This window comes from Ixodes scapularis, unplaced genomic scaffold (assembly GCF_016920785.2).
Source record: "Ixodes scapularis isolate PalLabHiFi unplaced genomic scaffold, ASM1692078v2 PGA_scaffold5__190_contigs__length_132052651, whole genome shotgun sequence".
NCBI lineage: Eukaryota > Metazoa > Arthropoda > Arachnida > Ixodida > Ixodidae > Ixodes > Ixodes scapularis.
In genome coordinates, this window is record NW_024609880.1 from 10,785,404 (window position 1) to 10,804,905 (window position 19,502).

Below are 19,502 nucleotides of genomic sequence, written 5' to 3' on the forward strand. Positions count from 1 at the left end.
CAGCGATTGCCACATCACCACATACGAGGCACGTGATAAAGAAATAATGAGTCACACTGAACAAAACTCACGAAGAACTAATACAAAAAAGCTCCTTGCAAGCCACATCATAACCCCGTGGGCAATCGGGAAGTGCTACGGCGCCCCCCTTTGTCGAACTGTAAGTGAGCAAGCAGTGGCCCCAAGCATCATACTGCACGGCTGAACCATTGTAAGCATCATGTGCTGCCACAAACGAGGCATGTGGAGCTTTACTGTTTGCAGATGAAGTAACATGCTTTGTTGGTCTCAGAGGATTGCAGTCAACACGCTTCGCTTATCACTTGTCTCCTTCTGCGCATTTGATTACTAATTGGAAGCAGGGTAGAGGGCTGGTCTAGCCCTTGACTGAACCACAGCAGTATTTCAGTAAGTGAAGCTCATTACAACATTAATCAAAATGTGTTAAGTTGAAAATTTATTGAACCCTAAGAGACAAATGAAAAATACAATGTATGACATTCCATGACATAAAGAATGCTCTGTGCAAACATGTAATGAAAAATATCACAGAAGGAACTTGCACTCTTGTTCACGTACAAGAACAATTTAATATGTTCTGGAAGACAGCAATGAATACGGAAGTCATACAGCTAAATTCTAAGCACATCGCCTTCAGGAGGTCAGCATAAGTTATCACAGAAAGTGCCCGACATTTAAAGAAAGGAAAAGAAAACATGCCTCCATAAACCTTCTAATATTTGTTCTGGAAGCAAAACAAAAATTTAACCTGATAACACTGGGGAGAAAATTGCATTATAAACTTTTAAAACGGCTCACAAAACACCTCTTCAACCACACACCTCTCTGCAAACTTTGTTTAAAAATTTGATTGCGACTTTCCTTAGAGTTGTGTCGCTAAAGCCAAGGAAAAGCCTCTCCAGAGCAACCAGCGTGTTGGAGGCCTTGCATTCGTACTGGATGCTGAACAGCCAATATGCTGCCGACAACATGCACAGCCCCTCTTCTGCATTAAAAACGGTGAACAAGCGCTCACGATCCACAACAAGGGGAAGAAAGTCAGCATCGTCCAGCTCTTGATTGGTGTAGAGCAGTGGCTCTCAACCATCAATGTTTTGCAGATCCCTCGTGAATCGGGGGAGCTGATCGAGGATCCCTTTCGTGGTGAGAGGAAGGGAAAGGTAGAGGTTAAATATAATAATGATTTAATAAATGGAAATAACTAAGCGCTAGTGTGAAGCAGAGCTCTCTTATTGACATACACATGAGAAAACTCGCCCAAAAGCGGAAACGGTTATTTTCGGCCTGAAAAAAGGCAACTTTTATTGCCGGGATTGACTGATGAGGTAGGGCTTCGAGGACCCCTAGAATGCCTTCGCGGACACCAAAGGGTCCGCGGACCGCCGTTTGAGAACCAGTGGTGTAGAGGTCAAATGGTGCCGGAGGGAGTTTCTCGTGCTGCGTTAGGTAAAAGGATAAAGCACAACATATTTTAATGTAGAAGGCCAAAACATGTTTGCTCTCGTCAACTGCTATTATTCGCTGCAATTAATTTCATGAGCATCAGCCTCCAGACAGGCATACAGTGCTTATGGTTAAACAAGTAACCGGCGTCTGCAGCAATGTAAAACGAATGAGGAATTACAATCGATGCAACATCACGACATGAAAGTATTGTTATATAGTATTGGAGACACTTTCGAGTATCTCTATTTCTGTATCAAGATTCATTTGCGAAATCTATTTGTGTTTCAGTAGTGAAATGCTTTTGCGATGCATTATGATACGCTGCTAGACTCATGTATCTTGTTACATTTATTGTTGGAAATGAGCTGACAGGTTTGAAGGTAAAAAAAATAGAAGCCACGCCAAAAACGCCTACGCATCACTGGTTCATTTTCGCAATGAGAGAGATTTTTTACTTTGCTCTACCCCTGCGATACCATATTTTTTCCAACTTTGAATTCGACGTTGACTAGCGCCACCTGGGTGTGTAAGGGCACAATTTGCTACAAAATAAGGTAAGGGTGTAACATTTAGTCCCACGGGCCTAAATGCAAGGGTGCAAAAGTTACTCCTGGGGGTTCAACTTTGAGGGACTAACGGTAGGGGCGAAAGGGTTGCTCCCGTCACCATTGCTTTCCTAGGGGACCAATGGTTGTGTCAGCGCATTTGCTCCCCTGAGGAAGAAAGTCACGCTCCTTTTTCCTCGGAAAGTGCATGCGAGGCTAGAGATAGTAAAAAGCGTCAGAACTACCGTAAAGGTATGTGGTGTGTCTCCGTCATCGTGAACTTGAACGATCGTTCATGTTGTGTTCCGTCGAACCAGATCATTTTGTCTGCTCTTTTCGCAAGAATTTACTGGCATGCGCAGTTTACAGCGTTCACGATCGCTTACCATTGTGAGCAGTCCTCGAAATGATTTGGTTGGACCCCTCAAATGGGGCAGACTAAAAGGACGGCAAATCGCCTCCCGCTGCGTAAGCCTAACGCTCGGCCGAATCCACCGGGTCGGCGAAGGCGGTCGCCGAAACGACCGCCATCTTTTTTTTTACCCGAGTCGTGAACTGTGCTGGCTGCGTTGCGGTGACGACTCCAGCAGCCGGAATGGGAGAAACGGACGAGAAGAGCCTCCCGACGCCCCGAATGACTCGCGCGCGCATGCGCAGTGGCGTCGCGGATACGTTCGAAGGCGAACCGTTCGTGTGAAAACGACCTGCTAAAACTCCCTATCATTGAAGCCCCTAGCGCATTAAGAATTTGAAATTAATGTTGGAATGAACGTCTGCTTTCTCTTTATTGAATAACGTTTAAAGGGGTAGGGAAACAAAATTCCAGCGCTCATTTTCTAGCTTGAATGTGTTGCATGTTGCACCCTAACCTCAAAACACCAGTCTTCGGTTGAAAGGCACAAGAAAACTAACTTTAAAGCTAAATAAACGATCTGTGAATGAGCACTTGGCGGATGCATGCGGAGCCTATTTGGGAGGTAATCTAGCAACGTTGGGGAACTTGTTACGTAGTCGTGACGTAGCAGATTCCTTCGGAGTAGCGCCGCCCTTTGGAATTTCAACATTTTCCTTCTTAGCTTTCCTCCTAGCTCAACTCACAAATCGCGCATTGTACCAAAGGGTCCAAGGACACGGAAAGTAAGGACTCCCCTTTTTCTCGGACCCTCGTTCGTGCAACCGGAAACAGCCATTCCCCCCCTAGAAGATTAGCCCGTCGCTCAAAACTCACACAAAAGTTGCTTTCCCCACCCCGTTCAGCCCTAAGTTGACAGTGTTGTGGAAGCTACGTGCTCCTTTGGGCCAGCCACACGCTCGTCACACCACGGGTACTTCGAAGGGCTCGGTTGTAATGCGCTGACGCTATTGACACCACCACAACGCTGACAAACCCACCAAGGGCAAAGCTTATAACGCGCGCGCCAGCCTTGCTACGACACAAATGCGGGGAATCTTTTCTTTCTGTTCATGTTTGCGCCCGATATTCCATGACGCATCGCGCTCTCCGTTCGCTTCTCTTCGAGCGCTTGCTCGAGGGCACCGTTTGGAACAAAAAATATAGCCAGTCGTTCAAAACACAAACGTGCGATTATCAATTACGGTTACGATCCGTCATGATTGACTCATATCCGAACGAAATTTGAATGTTTCAATTTTTGTTTCCATACCCCTTTAAGCAAAACAAAAATGAACGCAATTGCTCAAATAATTGGAAAATCACTTACCCAAGGTCTCGTTTACCTATGCAAAAATATCCGCATCCGGGTTGTAATTTGAAAAGGATGTGCCCGCATGCACGCAGCATACCGCACTTTCTCGAGCATTGTCTCTAATGCAACTCTATCGACGACTCCAGTTTTCATCCGCATAAGTTAACGACGTCCAAGGCTCCACGTAAGTTTACTTGTTTCTGCAGTATTGCCGCGCGCCAAGTAGGCAGCGCGGCCGTAGCTTAACGGTTATCGCGCTTGCCTCCCACGCGAAGGGCCAGGGTTCGATTCCTGGCCGCGGCTACGCACTTTTGTTTACACTGTAATGTGATGTTCTGGTGAATTCGAGAACCGTCTAGCTGATTCGAGGTTAGATTGTTCTACGCGTCGAACCTTCTACACCGAATACTCCAGAAGCCAACGCGTGTACAAAAGCGGCTCCGCCTGGAAGCAGGATTCAGTTTCGCCCCTGCGTTCGACTGTGCTGCTACGCCGACTTCGACGCCCGCGACGGCCTGTTATTATCTTTGTACCCTTTTAGTTTTGGCACAAGTTCACCTCATTAATCGTTTATTTCTTTCTATTTAGTTATTGTTCTTTTGGTCACCACCCGTGACATTTTGGTGGAGGTGCGGGGTACCGCATGCCCGTGCAGCGTTCCCCTCCAAGGGCTCGCAGTGCAAGTCCGATTCCCGGCTCGGTGAGAAGACCACTCACCGCAGAACCTGAAACTCGGACCCGCCGCCGCACCAAGGGAGAGGATCCTGAGTACGGTTTGCTCCTGGACAAGTCCAAGCCACAGAAGACGACGATGGCCAACCAGTCGCAAGCCCCCGCCGCTTCTCACCTCATCTACATGCCCGTCGCACCGCGGACGGCTGCCCCCTTCCACGGTGAACTTTACGAAGACGTCGAAGACTGGATTGACCAGTATGAACGCGTTGCCCGCCACAATGGCTGGACCGACGAGCAGCGCCTGCACAACGTCTACTTCTCGCTTGAGGGGACCGCCAAGCACTGGTACGAGAACCATGAGTCCTCTTTGACGTCGTGGGACATTTTCAAGACCGATCTGAAGGCTACGTTCGTCAACCACCACCGCCGAGAGAGAGCCGAGGACCTACTGCGAACCAGGACCCAGGGCCCCAATGAAAGCGTCACGAGCTTTGTGGAAGACGTCCTCCGCCTGAGCTCCCGTGCCGACCCTCAGGCCACCGAGGGAAAGAAACTGCGCATTTTGATGCGGGGCGTGAAGGACGACATCTTCGGAGGCGTCGTCCGCAACCCGCCGGCAACCGTCAACGCCTTCGTCAGCGAGGCGACAAACATCGAGCGCGCCCTCCAAGCGCGCGCTTCCCACTACCAGCGGCAGCCAAGCGTCACTGCAACCGCGCTGCTTAGCGGCGAAACCGCGCCTGGTACGGACATCGGCGAAATTATCTGGGAGGTTGTCCGGGAGGAACTGCGAAGGTTGCTGCCAACCACCAGCCGTCCGCCAACCATTTCCAACGCCGAGGCTGTCCGAGAAGAAGTGCATCGGGCGCTCCAACCAGAGGTTGCCGTCACCACGGTGGCACCGGAGGAACCGACGTTGAGCTACGCCGCCATGGCCCGACGACCGCCGCAAGCTTCCCGCCAAGCCACGGCGCCGCCCCGAAGAGACGCCCCAACGCCGCAGTACCCCCGACGACAGGAAGATCAGGCGCACGTTCCCCCAAAGCGACCTGCGCCGAGGAAGACAGACGTCTGGAGGACGGCCGACCGACGCCCGCTGTGTTACCACGGCGGGGAAGCTGACCATGTGTACCGCCGATGCCCATACCGACGACTCGGGCTGCGCGGATTCCACGCCCCCGGTATGGTGAACGCCCTCGGGAGATCGACGAGTACTTGCGACGACCCCAGTCCCCCGAACCTGCGTTTCGCCGAGAGTTCCGGTCGCCGTCACCGCGGCGTCCAGCTTCGCCGATGCACCGACCCCGACGTGAAAGCCTAATACCTCTTGCTCCTCGCCGGGGAAACTAGGCGCGGCAACCCCTGGAGGTGGAGTTGCCGAAGACGACCGACGCCAAGATCCTCCACGAACGTCAGAGGGCCCCCACTCGAACGCTACCAGAGATCGAAACGACGCCCCTGCAACGGTGTCCAATAACCTAAACGTCGTCATCGACGGCCACGACGCATCAGCTCTCGTGGACACCGGAGCAGACTACTCAGTCTTGAGTGGGAGGCTCTCCCGCCGCCTTCGAAAAGATACTACGCCGTGGGATGGACCACAAATACGAACCGCCGGATTGCACCTCATCACACCAGTCGGGAGATGTACTGCTCGCGTCGAGATCCACGGTGAGACGTGACCTTTGAAGTTCGTCGTTCTGCAAGACTGTTCAAGGGACGTTATCCTCGGAATAGGCTTTCTCTGCGAGTATGGTGCCGTCATCGACCTCGGGGCAAACCAGCTGACGCTGCGAAAGCCTGTTTTACCGCCGATGGAGACCAACACGACGTCAACCGCAATCCGAGTTATCGCCGACCATGTGAACTTACCGCCGCGGTCGAGTGTTTTCGTCACCGTCATAACCGACGCAGCCATGCACGGTGAAGCTCTTCTGGAAGGCAGCGTCCAACTGCTCCTTGAGAAAGGAATTGGCGTCGCATAAAGCGTAACGGATCTCCAAGAAGGACGCACAACCGTTCGTACAACCGTCGAGCTGATTCGACGCGTAGAACATTCTAACCTCGAGTCAGCTAGACGGTTCTTGAATTCACCAGAACATCACATTACCGTGTAAACAAAAATGCGTAGCCGCGGCCAGGAATCGAACCCTGGCCCTTCGCGTGGTAGGCAAGCGCGATAACCGTTAGGCTACGGCCGCGCTGCCTAAGTGGCGCGCGGCAGTATTGCGATGTTCGGAAGAGCTTGGCTCACAATGGACTAGACGATTTTCCGCAGCCTCAACCAAGTTGTCGCAACGTCAAGAATAACTGGCCACCATCAGCTCTTTCTGAATTATGCAACTGAATATATCGCACACAAGCAAATGAAAAGACGCGATCAGGCCACGAAAGACAGGGCTGGCTCACTTGCTCTGGGACAAGCATGGCCGCGGCATTCCCTTCGCTGTCCAATGCTTCTTGAAATGAATCGCTCTCAAGCTATACATCTGGCACCCAGGCAAATTATTTGTTAACACTAAATGGGCACCATCTGCAGGGCCGGTTTTCTCAAAGCAATGGTAAACCCATTTTGGTAAACCACGGTGGCTAGGGAGGGAAAAGTACCTGGGTACTGTAATAAACGGCTGGATATAGAAGAACAAAAATTATTTTTGATTGGGCAGTAAGATGCGCCATCGATCGGTGAAACAAGCCAATCATTTCGTGTATCCTCTTTTTCCGCTGGTTGTTATCGATCTAGTATGGTATTTTAACTAAAAAAATAGTAATGCTGTACTTGAAGACCAATTTATTTGCTTTAGATGGTACGAAGAAGTTTTAGCTACTATGTTAGAGTTTGTCGACGAATATTCGAAAATGTAAGAAACATTTCCTTCAATATGTTTCGCCATAAACAGCGCATAACTTTCCCGTGTGCCTTCCAGTCTGGCAACGCCGGTGCTGTACGTAGTCTCGTTTTTGTTCCTTGCGACGCACGTTTCTGCGATTCATGCTGATCTCAAATGTTTGCCCCCTCTTCCGTTTGCCCAACCGATCCACCGGTGACGAGAAGCTAAGCTTCTCGTCACCGCTGAATTGCTGGCCACCGGGGATATGTAGAAACCTCGATGCTGTCGGCATACTGTGGGCGCACTGTGAACAAAAAAACAGTACAATGTCCCAGCTGCTCACCCGGAACGAAGACTTCATCGAGGATAACAAATTAAACCTGTCAGTATAATTATATACCAACACTCGTTCACAAAACATTTTTTTACTCACCAAAAAAACACTTGCAAGGCTAAGGTACCGTCATATGTCTTGGATCCCGGACTGCTGAAGAGTGATGCGTTGGCGGAATGCTGCCGTCGGTTAGTTTAGTAGTCCCTGTGAACTACCGCTTTGCTTGACGTGCTAATAGGCTGACGGTGCGCCATTAATATAACATCCGGATCGAGATGAATGTTCAGCAGAACCAAGCAGAACTATTAACCCTCATTAAGCGACGTCGCGGCCATTTTGCTTGTAGGTACTGCTCCCCCCCCCCCCCCCCCCCCCCGGCGCCCATGCTCTCCCAGTCATGTGACCTGGAGTTCCCTCTTCTAGGGACAATAGTTAACTTTAACCCACGGTTCGCGTTCGAGAAAACGGGCCCTGGAAGGTTGGATATCTCAGACTTATTAAAGACGTCCCGAACTGAATCAATCTACTTAAAACACGAAGGAAACCCGTAAAGATTTATTTGCACAGGTGTTTGTAAACGGGCAGGAAGACAGACACGAAAGTTTGTTTTCACGTCTCCTATAAGTTTATTACGCACAGCATGTTCCGTAGAGAAGTACAAACGTACAAGCACTCTGTGAAATATAGAAAGGTACTTCTCAGCTTTTATACAGGTAAGAAGATTGAAAAGCGAACAAGAACAGGGGTAAGTGTTAGGTACATTGCCTGTTCTCCCGGCAGCTATAAAGATAATTTCCCCGAAATTCTACCTGCAGACGCCTGTCATTGGCGGCGGCAGTCAGTTCATCGAAGGATGTTTCATCGACAGATTGTTTTACAAACAGATATGATTAGCCTTTTTTTTTTGGTAATAAGTCACCCAGATTGTCGCTGCAAAGTTTTTTGTCGGGTAGGCAACTTCGATTAACGTTTCTGAAAGGAGCCGTCGCATAATGTCGCCGCGAAGCTGCGTGGATGGGACTGCCGGCCAGTGATCGACACACACGCGAAGGAATGTCGCTGCAGCGTGCAATTCACGTAACGGGTGTCGGTGATATGTTAGTGTCGACTAAACGTGACCACGAAACCTGTATTCACGAAAAGTTGCCGAAAAAAACATGTTTCCACGAAATGCCGGGAAAACCAGAAAGTCAGTATTCTCCGGTAGTTGTGGCATGATTTCAACCAGCTATAGGGAGGCGACTGCGGGTAGAATTTCGGAGAAAGTATTGTTCCGTCTGACGGTAGAATAGACAGTGCCTGATTCTATAAATAATCTTGAAAAGTATCTGTAAAACAGCGACCCCTTGCTTCCAACAAGTCGAGTTCAGTGCACTTGCAATAAACTTAGCGGACTTGAAATGTGTATTCCGAGATATATGTCGATACGGGCACTGCAGAACAACCGCACAAAAACGAGAAGACGATGTCTGTCACATCGCGTTGAATTTTAACGGACCTCTTTCGTCTTGCCACTTGCCTAACGAACACTAAACGCATCACAATAATTTCTTAGGCCTTTTTAAAAAAGTCGCTTGTTGCCGATGTAGGCGTAGGACATTTGAAATACTGGTAGCCTTGGATACGTTGTCGCGGACGAAATCTACGACACCCCCGCAGGTCGCAGCATAGCACAGAAGAAACTAGGCCAGGAAGCAGGCATTCCGGGTTTGGAAAAAGCTACTGTGTCATCCGGGGAAACCTTTACCACGTGATCACGCTCCTGATGTCACCCGCCCCCAGAGAGCGGAGTCAAGTGATAAAAAAGCCTCCGATTGACTGGTCCGGCGAGTTCGCACATTCTTCCACACTTTCAGCTTAGGAAGAGAGAGGATATAAGAGAAGGGGTAGGAAAGTAACAGCTTCATCAAGGTCAAAGGGGGGTTGCGTTTACAAAGGCTTATCTTCAGGGGTATCCCAACAATGAACACAACGAGAGGATTTGTGACTTATATGTTCTTGAAAGTTTGACCCAAAGTTGATAGTGCAGTGGACGTTATCCGTGGCCTTTGCCTTCGGGAGGTGCCGTGCTCTTTCTTATCTCTTTCCCTTGGACTGTACTCAGGTGATCCTACCCGGAGACACGATTGGCTTAAAACAAGCATAGCGTCTACTCTGCTGTCACTACCGAGTGAACAGGACAGCTCCGTACTTCTAAAGGAACTCCCGAGCCCAAAAAATGGCTTCCAAAACGGGAAGCTTGAAGATCCTATGTTTTACGTCGTATAACCCATATTATAAAATAAAAGGAAGAATTAACCGCGACTACGTTGACTGACCGCGTTCGCTCTGCTCAAATTTTAGCGTGGGACTGTTGAGCAGCGTTAGCTTGCGGTTGATGCAGGACGCTGCTTTATCGTTGAGAATCCTTTGCCGTTCGAACGCGAAAACGCTCTCGTGCCAGGCGTATGCCCTACGCAGCAGCGCCTGTTAGCAACGGCCCGCGCAGCATCGGAAGTTTTTAGCGCCTATTACCAGTCTACGAGCGCCGGCAGTTCATCATTGCGACTTGAATGCGAGCATTTTGCTCACGTACACCGATTATTACTAGTGTCAATCACCACAATAGCGTCAATAGCGTCACGGCGAAGCCCGCCACCCGCCAACAACCACGTTGCTAACAACAAAACGAGCGTTTTGCACATCTAGGTCGCCATGTTAATTTTCTTTTTCTTTTAAGTGTGGTTCGATTTTGATTGTTTCCATTGTGGTTCTAACCGAAGCTATTAGATTGCGTTGGCTCAGAAAATGAATATACTAGCACCTATTTAAAAGATTACTGAGGCTAGCCTAAGTTTAATCAATATATGTGAGGCGTCATGTTTAGGCTCCTGCAAAACACAAAGCCCAAACGATCCAATCTTATCCGATCCAAGCACAAGCTGATCGGGGCGCGTGGCTAGCGTGGCGGTTTACTAAGCTGGGTGTATTGATACACCTTACATACATGGGTAAATTACTTTCAAAAAGGTAACTTATTTACAGTTACAATTATTTTGCTCCGAAAGTAGTTTAACTACAATTACAATTACTACTACGCGAAAGTAATTCCTTACAATTACAAATTACTTTTAAAAAGTAATGCAATTACTTTACAATTACTTATTTTTGAGAGCTACCCACCTTGGGCCATATAACTTTACGCGAATTATATGGCCGCCGTATAAATGTCACGTATTGTACTTTTCTTTTATTAAATTTGTTAAATGAATTATAGAACTTAAAAGTTTTGAGTACTGAACTCCTACATTCTTATATTCTCAATCAATAAAAAAAATTTGTATCATATTTTTATTTTATTTTAAAACGAGCTCTTGACGGTCTAAAACCGCGGTTTGTTGAGCTTTTGAATCTCGTCCAATCACGTTGAGAAACAGTTGAAAGGATTAGGGGTTGGAGCAAAGAGTAAATCATGAAAATTAATGCAGAAAGGTGGACGAGGATTAGGAGAGTGAAGAGCAGTGTAGCCACAATGGCTAGAAGTAAGGTGGGGTGAGCCGTGTTAATGAGACCTGCTGCTTCTTCGCCTCAATGTTAGAGTAGCAAAACTTACTGTAAGTGGTACCAAAAGGCAAGCAAGAGTAGAGGGACATGAAGAACTCATAAAGAAAAGAGAATAATTTCATGGACAATAAAATCCCCAACCTTGACTGAAATATGTAAGCGAATATGCTAGTGACGAAGAGGCGTAAGGAGAACCTGGGATCTCCTTGCCCCGACCGGATGATGTTATCGGAGCCCAACATGCTCGACTTCGAACCCCGATGCCCCCTGAGGGGAGTGAGAAGTAAAAGAGATCCCTAGGAACTCGAGCAACAGGAAGCGAACGAGACGAAGAGACAGATTTGAACTGCGATCCGAACGAAACCCGACGTGAATGTAGCCCTTATTTATCAAATTAATTCTCAAATTTTTCATTAAATCGTATTACAGTTTACAAAACTGTTCATTCCGTTCTATCCCAGCCTCTCTTTTCCATTCCTCCTTTCCCTTTTTTTGAGCAGGCTGGAATGCGCTCTCTCCCCTGTCTCTTTGGCTGTACTGCCGTTCCCGTGGTCAGGGGAGGAAAAGCGCCGGCGCCGTAACATGTTGCAAAGAAATTGTAATTGTGCCTGAAATTTTGCAATTACTAAGTAAAAGTAAAAGTAATTCAATTACAATTACAATTCCTTTTAGCTAAAAGTAATTAATTACAATTACAAATTATCAGGAAAAGTAATTAAATTACAGAAATTCAATTACAATAATTGAAGTACTTCCCAAGTATGTACACCTATAGGATTTTAAGGACGAGGAGGGGGCGCAGGGTCGGTGTACAAGGACACTGGCTGGGTAACAGTGGGTGCGCCTTCCAGGAAGGGGAACATGTGCACCCGATGCACCCGACTAACACTTCTTTTCCTTCGAGTGCAGTTGGGAAGTAAATATGCCAAGAACTAACCAGAAAATCGCGGATATGGCATTCGCGCTAAGAGTGCCGCGCAGCGACAGAGCGGTATTGTTAGCGCGAAGATGACATCGGCGCTGATTTCGTATTTTATTTTCAAAGAACAACGACGGGCACAATATTTTCCCACTTCTGGTAATGTTCCAAATGAACATATCACATGACAGTGCTAGTTAGGACAATAGCCTTTCGAGTCTAACAAAAAAAATCTGAATCAAACGGTGATCATATGCTTGCGCTAACAGTGTTCGCGTGGTGCGCCGCACTACAATCCTGCCAACTACTCGCTCACGATGCTTCTCTCGCTGCCCGTCGTCATGCCAAAGTTTCGCCAACGCGCTGAAAGTTCAGATTATGGGTGTCTCTGAGGCGAAACTGAAAATCACCATTTCTGGCCAGACACTTGCCGGTCGCGTTTATGTCTTCGGCGGCCAAGCTGAAAATCAGCACTGCTGGCCGAACACTTGCCGGCCGTGTTTATGTCCAGGGCGGCCAAGATGAAAATCAGCATTTCTGGCCAAACCCTTCCGGCCGTGTTTATGTCGTCGGCGGCCAATCTGAAAATCAGAGCTTCTGGCCAAACACTTGACGGTCGTGTTTATGTCCCCGGCGGCCGAGCTGAAAATAAGCGCTTCTGGCCAAACACTTGCCGGCCGTGTTTATCTCCCTGGCGGCCAAGCTGAAAAGCAACACTACTGGCCAGGCGCCTTCCGGAAGTCCTTTTGTCTCCGGCGGCCAAGCTATAAGCAGCTAGTTTTTGGCCGGACTCGTGCCGGCCTTGTTTATGTCTCCGATGGCCAAGAACTTAAAGGGGCACTGACACCCTAAAGGTCGTATTATTTTTTATTGTCTAAAACAATGCAACTTGTAGTCATATACACGCAAAAAAAAAAAAAAAACGCATCGCGAAAAAAAAATTTTTTGAGGGCGCGCGCGCCTTTTTATTTTTGGCTTTCATAATTCCCGCGCTAACCTCCTTGCTTCTTTTGATCGGTGACGTCAAAAATCAGGAAATTTAGAAGCTTCGTAGGCGACAATTCTATAACATTGAATAACAGCAACCATAAAACATGTTTTTTAACGCAATTGCGAACGCACTACGGCCCCTCTTTTTGAAATACCAAAAATCCGATTTCGGTGTGATGTCGCTTCCTGGATTTGTATCCTCCCTCGGAAAACTTGGCGGCGCTAACGGCGAGACGGGGACAGTACGGCTCTGGACGGGGAAGAAACCGGTTTTTTCCCGCGCCGGCTTCTATCCCGCCTGCTCATCTCCTCCTCGCCTCGGGTCGCTGTGGCAACGGCGGAGGTCCCAAAGAAAGTCGAGTCGCAGGAGACCGCAAAATTTGACTCACTGCACTGGCGCAGATCACGCGGGAACTTCAAATTCGGCATTTGCAAATTGTTTTTTTAATTAAGAAATACTGAATTCCCAAGTTCTGAAATTTGAGGGCAATGTCCCGGCATCGTTTTCAATCGTTTCGGATGCTAAAAAAAAGTATGATTTTGATGTGTCAGTGCCCCTTTAAAGTGGCCAAGCTGTCCAGACACTGGCCGGCCGTCGGCCGATCGAAAGTGACTTTTTGGTGCTGCTTGGGAAGGTAGTAGAAATGAGGATCCTTGCCAGGATTATGAAGGAAGACTTACGGATGAATTCGTCCACACCCCTGTGAATTATGTCTTGGGTCATCACATCGCATGTGCGTGGCTTGAGGTTGGCACTTTCAAGGATGTCAAGCATGTATCGAGCAAGGGCCGACCTGTCTTCGATGTCATGGCTTGGGGAAATATAGCGCTCAATAACCTGAAAGAATATATGATTGCATCATCCTTCTGCGTGATTAACATTTCTGCAGAAAAAGAAGTTTATGATTGTGACGCTGTCGATTTTATTAATTATTATAGACGTATCATTTGTAATTCTTTTGGAGGACATGGAGTGAGCTATCGGATATTTATTTTATTGATACACAAACACCTTGTATAAGGTACAGCGTTTAAAAGTGTAACGGCTGTCTTACACCTTAATTTGTTTTCCAGTCATGTGAACAATATTAAATATTACATTTTCGTGAATTGAATTTGCAATAGCTGGCATTGAATTTATTCGGTAATGCTCTCTTGTAATGCCAAGTAGTATTTCGTGAGGGCTGCTTTTTGTCTAAGGGGTTCCAATAAAAACGGCACCGGGTATTTTGAAAACCCAAGGAACTGATTTTAAATGGACCGTGCTAGCGTAATAAATTTAAAGCTTCTTTTTTACTATATATAAACTTTGTGGCTGCACTTTAACGAAAATATACCCGAATTCGGTGCTACTGACTCTAACTTGTTGGAGTGCGAGTTCTAGTGTAAAAGTAAACTATGTATTTCAGCATCTCCCTCGCAATATTGGATCACGTAGTGTTGGCGCAGTCCCTGAGATCACCCCTGACGATAATGAAATAAAGTCCATGGATTTGACACGAGCACTGTGTGATCACTGGGCATAATACTCGTGAAAATAAAAGCTTCGGCGAACGTTCAGGTAGTCTCTCGCATGCCGCTTCTGCTCTAACGGACATAACCAAACTCTACGAAAACCTGGAGCTCAGCCCAGGTCCTGTGCTATGCGAGCCCCTACGCGTTGCTACGCTCAGCATTTACGACATATTAAAATTGGCACCCGATCCCGTGGCCACCAGTTCCAGCTGTTCCGGCTGAGAGTTGAAGGGGTGTACACTGGCCGATTTAATTTTCGATATTAGGATATCACTGCCAGTTTTATTATTCCGTCCGCTGACGCCATACATAGGGGGAACTGTAGTCTTTCTGCGCAAGCCACAACCCTGCTGAGGGTCTGCCCGAGCAGAGCACGAAACTGCATCAGTTGTCTCGTGGTCTAGCACGTACCTCCAATGAACTGCAGTTATAAAGGAGGAGGTCAAACGGTCACGCACCTAGCGGTGTGTTGCAGCTGTGCGGACCACATACCAAAGTTTCTTGTTTGTTTTAAATCATAGAAATCAAAGATCACAATTCGAAGGCCGCTCCTCGTGTGACCAAAGCACTGGGCAGAGCTAAGTGCTCGTGTTCAGGGCGCCCAAGGCTAACGTCACTTGGTTCTGGGAGCGTAGCGTCAAGCTCCCCATCTCTGTCCATGAAATGAGCGGTTTCTCCTTGAACCCTTCGTTCCTGGTGAGCCGATCGAAATTCCCTGATGATGGATAGCTTTATGAAGACGTTTTTTGTACACCGAGATTTTGTTATTCAGACACCGGCGAAACAAGCTTCCATCTTCGTACACCCCCCCCCCCCCCCCCCCATGCTTGTCGGTGCTTGAATGCATTGAAAAATAACTTCACTATTTTCAAATACTCAAGAACAATAAAATTATAAGAGATCCTTGGAAATGGGCATGATTGATAAGTTGATTGCGTACACATTGCTATGGACGCCTTTATTGTCGAGGAATGCTTCCTGTACGATGATGCTTTATGGTGATCTTTGCGTGACTGTTTTAGAACGACCCTCTGGAAGCTTGGGAGATTTAAACACTTAGTGAGATCGGTCGATTTCATTAAAAATAATGTTCTTATGAGCCGATATTTTTGAGTTCTTTAACGTTTGGCAGCAGCAGCCGGCTGTAAATGACACCTGCAAAGAAAAACTGACACCGAAAATCGTTACGCTTATAGGAAATGTATGGAGACGTCAGTTTTAGGAAAGATTTGAACTAACCACTTGGAGAATGTAAGCCAGTTGCTTTGCCGACTGAGCTATCCAGTGGCTCTAATCTCATAACACTTGTCGAAAAATTTGTTGAGAAATTTGACCGCCATGACTGACCGGCGTCAACTTCAGGCGCGACTCCGGTCAATCACGGTAGCGGAATTCCTCGCAGACGTTTTCGCCAAGTGTCCAGTTTAGAGCCTCAGGACCGCTGGCATCACCCATTTTGTGCTTACCAGTTCTTGTGAGCATGATCAACCTTGTATAAATTTTTTAGCTAAAGCCCACTAAAATTTTACCAGGTGATCGTTGTACGTTGAGACCTAGCAGAGTAGAAGCTAGAAGAGTTGGCCCAGTTAGGCAGTTGCCAAACTCCTGCGCCGCGATTCAGGTGCGCGGGTTATGACTGCACTGGTTACAGATCAACGTCGACGCAGCGCTCGTGTGCAGCCTATCTCCGATGCTCTTTTTCAGTAGTTAACGTTTGAAATTCAGCACTACGGTATCGTTATCTCCGGGGTGTCCAGGGAGTGCCTGCGGTCTGCAGTAACGGTCTCTCCTGGTCCTATGCTTCACTCTCCGCTTAACTGACACAGCGGTGAGAGCCATATAAGCTTCGCTCTCGCCGGACAAATTAATCGCCTGACTTTTCTCATCCGGCCGAAATCTCGGCACAATATTTACGCAGAAAGTCTATCACAATTTGCAAGACCGATTTGCTGCTTAAATTGTCATTTGGCCCTAGCGATATTCAATGGTAGTTGCGTCTGAAACTACAGCGTGATTCTCCGTGCACTCCATATTTCGTTGTTTGTCTCAATGTTTTTATTACTTATTGATTCTACATTTATTACCTACAATCTTTTCCATTTCTAGATCACTGCAAAACTAAATAGGAAGTCTTCACACATGTATTCAACTACTAGTCAACTAACTAATATATTGCGGAATTACAAACAGCGCGGAAAGACGAAGACCAGACAAAGAAGTGACACGGACGTAGCGCTGTTACAACTGAGTTTATTGAACGCAAAATCGCAATATATATTTGCGGTGTCAGGAACAATAGAGAAGAAAGAATTCAGCCCATGTGATGCATCACCAATAAAAATAAAACAATGATAAAATATATATATATACGTAAATAAAAATGCGCCATGACACAGCCGTACAGAGTACGTGCTGAAAAACGAGCAAGTCAGGGAACCAGAAAATTCATCTCTTTGCCTGATAGGGCCACAGAAGGTCTGCTTACACATGCTGCAACCAACCTCGCTATCTGAAGAGCCTCTAGAATTTCCCGAGTGAGCTGGTCCCTACGACGCTTAACAACCTCACACCGTTGGAAGTCGGGTAGGCAACCACAGTCGCGGCAATGAATGCCCAGATGACCAGACACGGTTGTGGATACACTGTAAGCGTGCTCTCTTAACCTGTCGTTGAGACAGCTGCCCGTCTGGCCAACGTAGCGCCTGCCACACGTCAGAGGGAGGGAATAAACAACCCCCTCAGAGCACGAGACGAAGCGATCTCGATGCCTGGTACTGCAAGCCGTGGCCGCCCTCGAAGAAGGATTAACTGCTCTGCACAACCTGGACAACTTGTCCGTGCAGAGAATAAAACGTCGACGTCACACCTGCCAGCAATGCGTTTTAGGTTGTGGGACAATCCGTGTATGTAGGGAATGACCACAAACTTTCTTCTTTCCCTTCCCTTTCTGTTGCGGGCCTCTTCTTCACTTGTCATAGGGCTGCTCTTGATATCTTTCAGCAAAGACTCGGTGACCGTTGTTAACACGTGGGAGGGAAATCCAGCATGAGCGAGGCGTTGAGTTTGCCTGTCAAAGCTATGTTTGATAACAAGACCTACGCAGCGCATGTGTATAGCAAGTCCTCGCAATCGCCCGCTTGACAGTTTTTGAGTGAGCGGACTCGAATGGGCAACAGTGGCTTCCCCCCCCCCCCTCCCCCCAGCACGGGGTTCAGAGCTCCAACAAACATGACCTAAACAAATAGTTAAATTCAAATCCAAAAAACGGATTCATTCCGCTTCAGGCCCTTCATGAGTCAGAACAAGTGGCGAAAGACAATCACTAAAAATGCTAAAACTTGAGTCATTAACGAAAGAAAGGATAAGGCATCGGCACGAAACAAAATCAGAAAATCATCTACATACCGGAAGACCTTTGCAACTTTGGTTCCCCCAAGCCGTTCAAAGATGATGCGGTCAAGGTTTGCTAAAAACAAGTCGCTAAGCACGGGGGCAATGCAAGAACCAATACACACCCCTTGCCGTTGCAAATAGATGTTACCCTCCTAAGTCGCAGAGGTCGACCTCACGACTTCAGCGCTACGTCCGTGTCACTCCTTTGTCCGGTCCTCGTCTTTCCGCGCAGTTTTTAATCCCGAAGTATGTACCAACTCGGCCCAAGCCTCAACTTTAGTAAAATATTGCCCTCAGAGACTGTTTGAGCCCCATTTATTTCTGCGTTACTACGTCAAAATTTTGTGTAGGTAAAGACGTTTCATTTCTCTTGTACAGCTAGCAGAATGGTTGTTTTTTGCAATCAAATCCAGGTTGCCATTAGAGGCTATGAAGCTGCGCACATGCGTGCATGGGAATCGTTTAATTAATACACCGTTCTTCACAAGTCCGTGGCCACGGCTGTCCGTCAAGGCTTGCTCACACACCCTAAGCATGTATCAGACACGAGGGTTGCGTCAACGTTCTGTGATAACTCGGATCCCATCTTGAGCATCGTGTCGAAGCAATGGCGACCGCCGATGTTGCTTGATGAGCTTTTAAAAAGGGTGTTTATGTAACACAATATGTCAAAATACAAAAAAAAACTGGATGAAGGAAAAAAACTCACTCCTTTGTACGGCTTCCATCGATCCAGCTCCACAATTTTCCTCCACACCACGAAGAAAGCGATACGAGCCGGGAAAACCAGCAAACACTCCCCATCGTCGGTCATCAATGCTGCCACATTTCTTAGGGCAGCTCCGAGGTCCTCTGCCCAGTTCAGGGCGAAGAAAGAGTAGACGCGCTCAAACTTGCCGTACTTCTTGAGGAGCCCCGAGACGTCGCTTTCAATGTCGTGTACCTTGTACGCGATCTGCGGGTGTGCGAAGTTCTCCTTGGCATACTTCACCATTCTCGGGGACACGTCAATGGCCACTATCACGCCGCAGGGTTGGCAGCGTGGCAGCAGCTCCTGGCGCGTGAAGTCGCCTGTCCCGCAGCCCAGGTCGATGAACTGCTGACTACAGTTCGGTCCACTGCCGAAGGCCATTTGTAGTAAATCGAGACTTTTGATGCTGAGGTCTCTCGGCCATTTGTGAGCTTTGATGTAGGCCTCAGGAACAATAGGGGTTCCAAGAGGCTGCTTGCCGACAGCGTCACCGGCGGATGAAGGAGTGGCCCGTTTGGCCACCGAAGTTTCACGAACTGCATAGAATGAAGAGGTTTTAGTTATTTATCTAATAAAATACTCAAACTGATTGGTGCGAATCGGACGTATATGCCAGTCTAAACGGCAACTAGAGCTGTTGTAAAATGTATTTATTTAACAATAAAAAATAATCGCCCCAACTCAATCACTCTTACAAGCACGAAAGGTGAGACACCTTCAGGTGAATCAAGCTTTGACGTGTTCTACTTGGTCAAAAAGGAAACGAAAAACGACAAGCGCATGTATTATTCACGCGTGAGAATAATTCATGCGTGCAGCAAACAATTCCGCAT

General features: G+C 47.6%; 1 protein-coding gene across 1 annotated transcript in view; it reads right to left on the minus strand.

Moving 5' to 3' along the window:
* LOC121838043 (juvenile hormone acid O-methyltransferase-like) overlaps nucleotides 1-19,502 on the minus strand; it is a 47,019-nt gene that overhangs the window by 8,877 nt on the left and 18,640 nt on the right. The window contains exons 2-3 of the mRNA XM_042294025.1: nucleotides 18,628-19,205; nucleotides 13,692-13,848 (exon numbers count right to left, since the gene is read on the minus strand). Of these exons, the coding sequence (XP_042149959.1) occupies nucleotides 13,692-13,848; nucleotides 18,628-19,205 (735 nt within the window). The remainder of the gene's footprint in view (nucleotides 1-13,691; nucleotides 13,849-18,627; nucleotides 19,206-19,502) is intronic.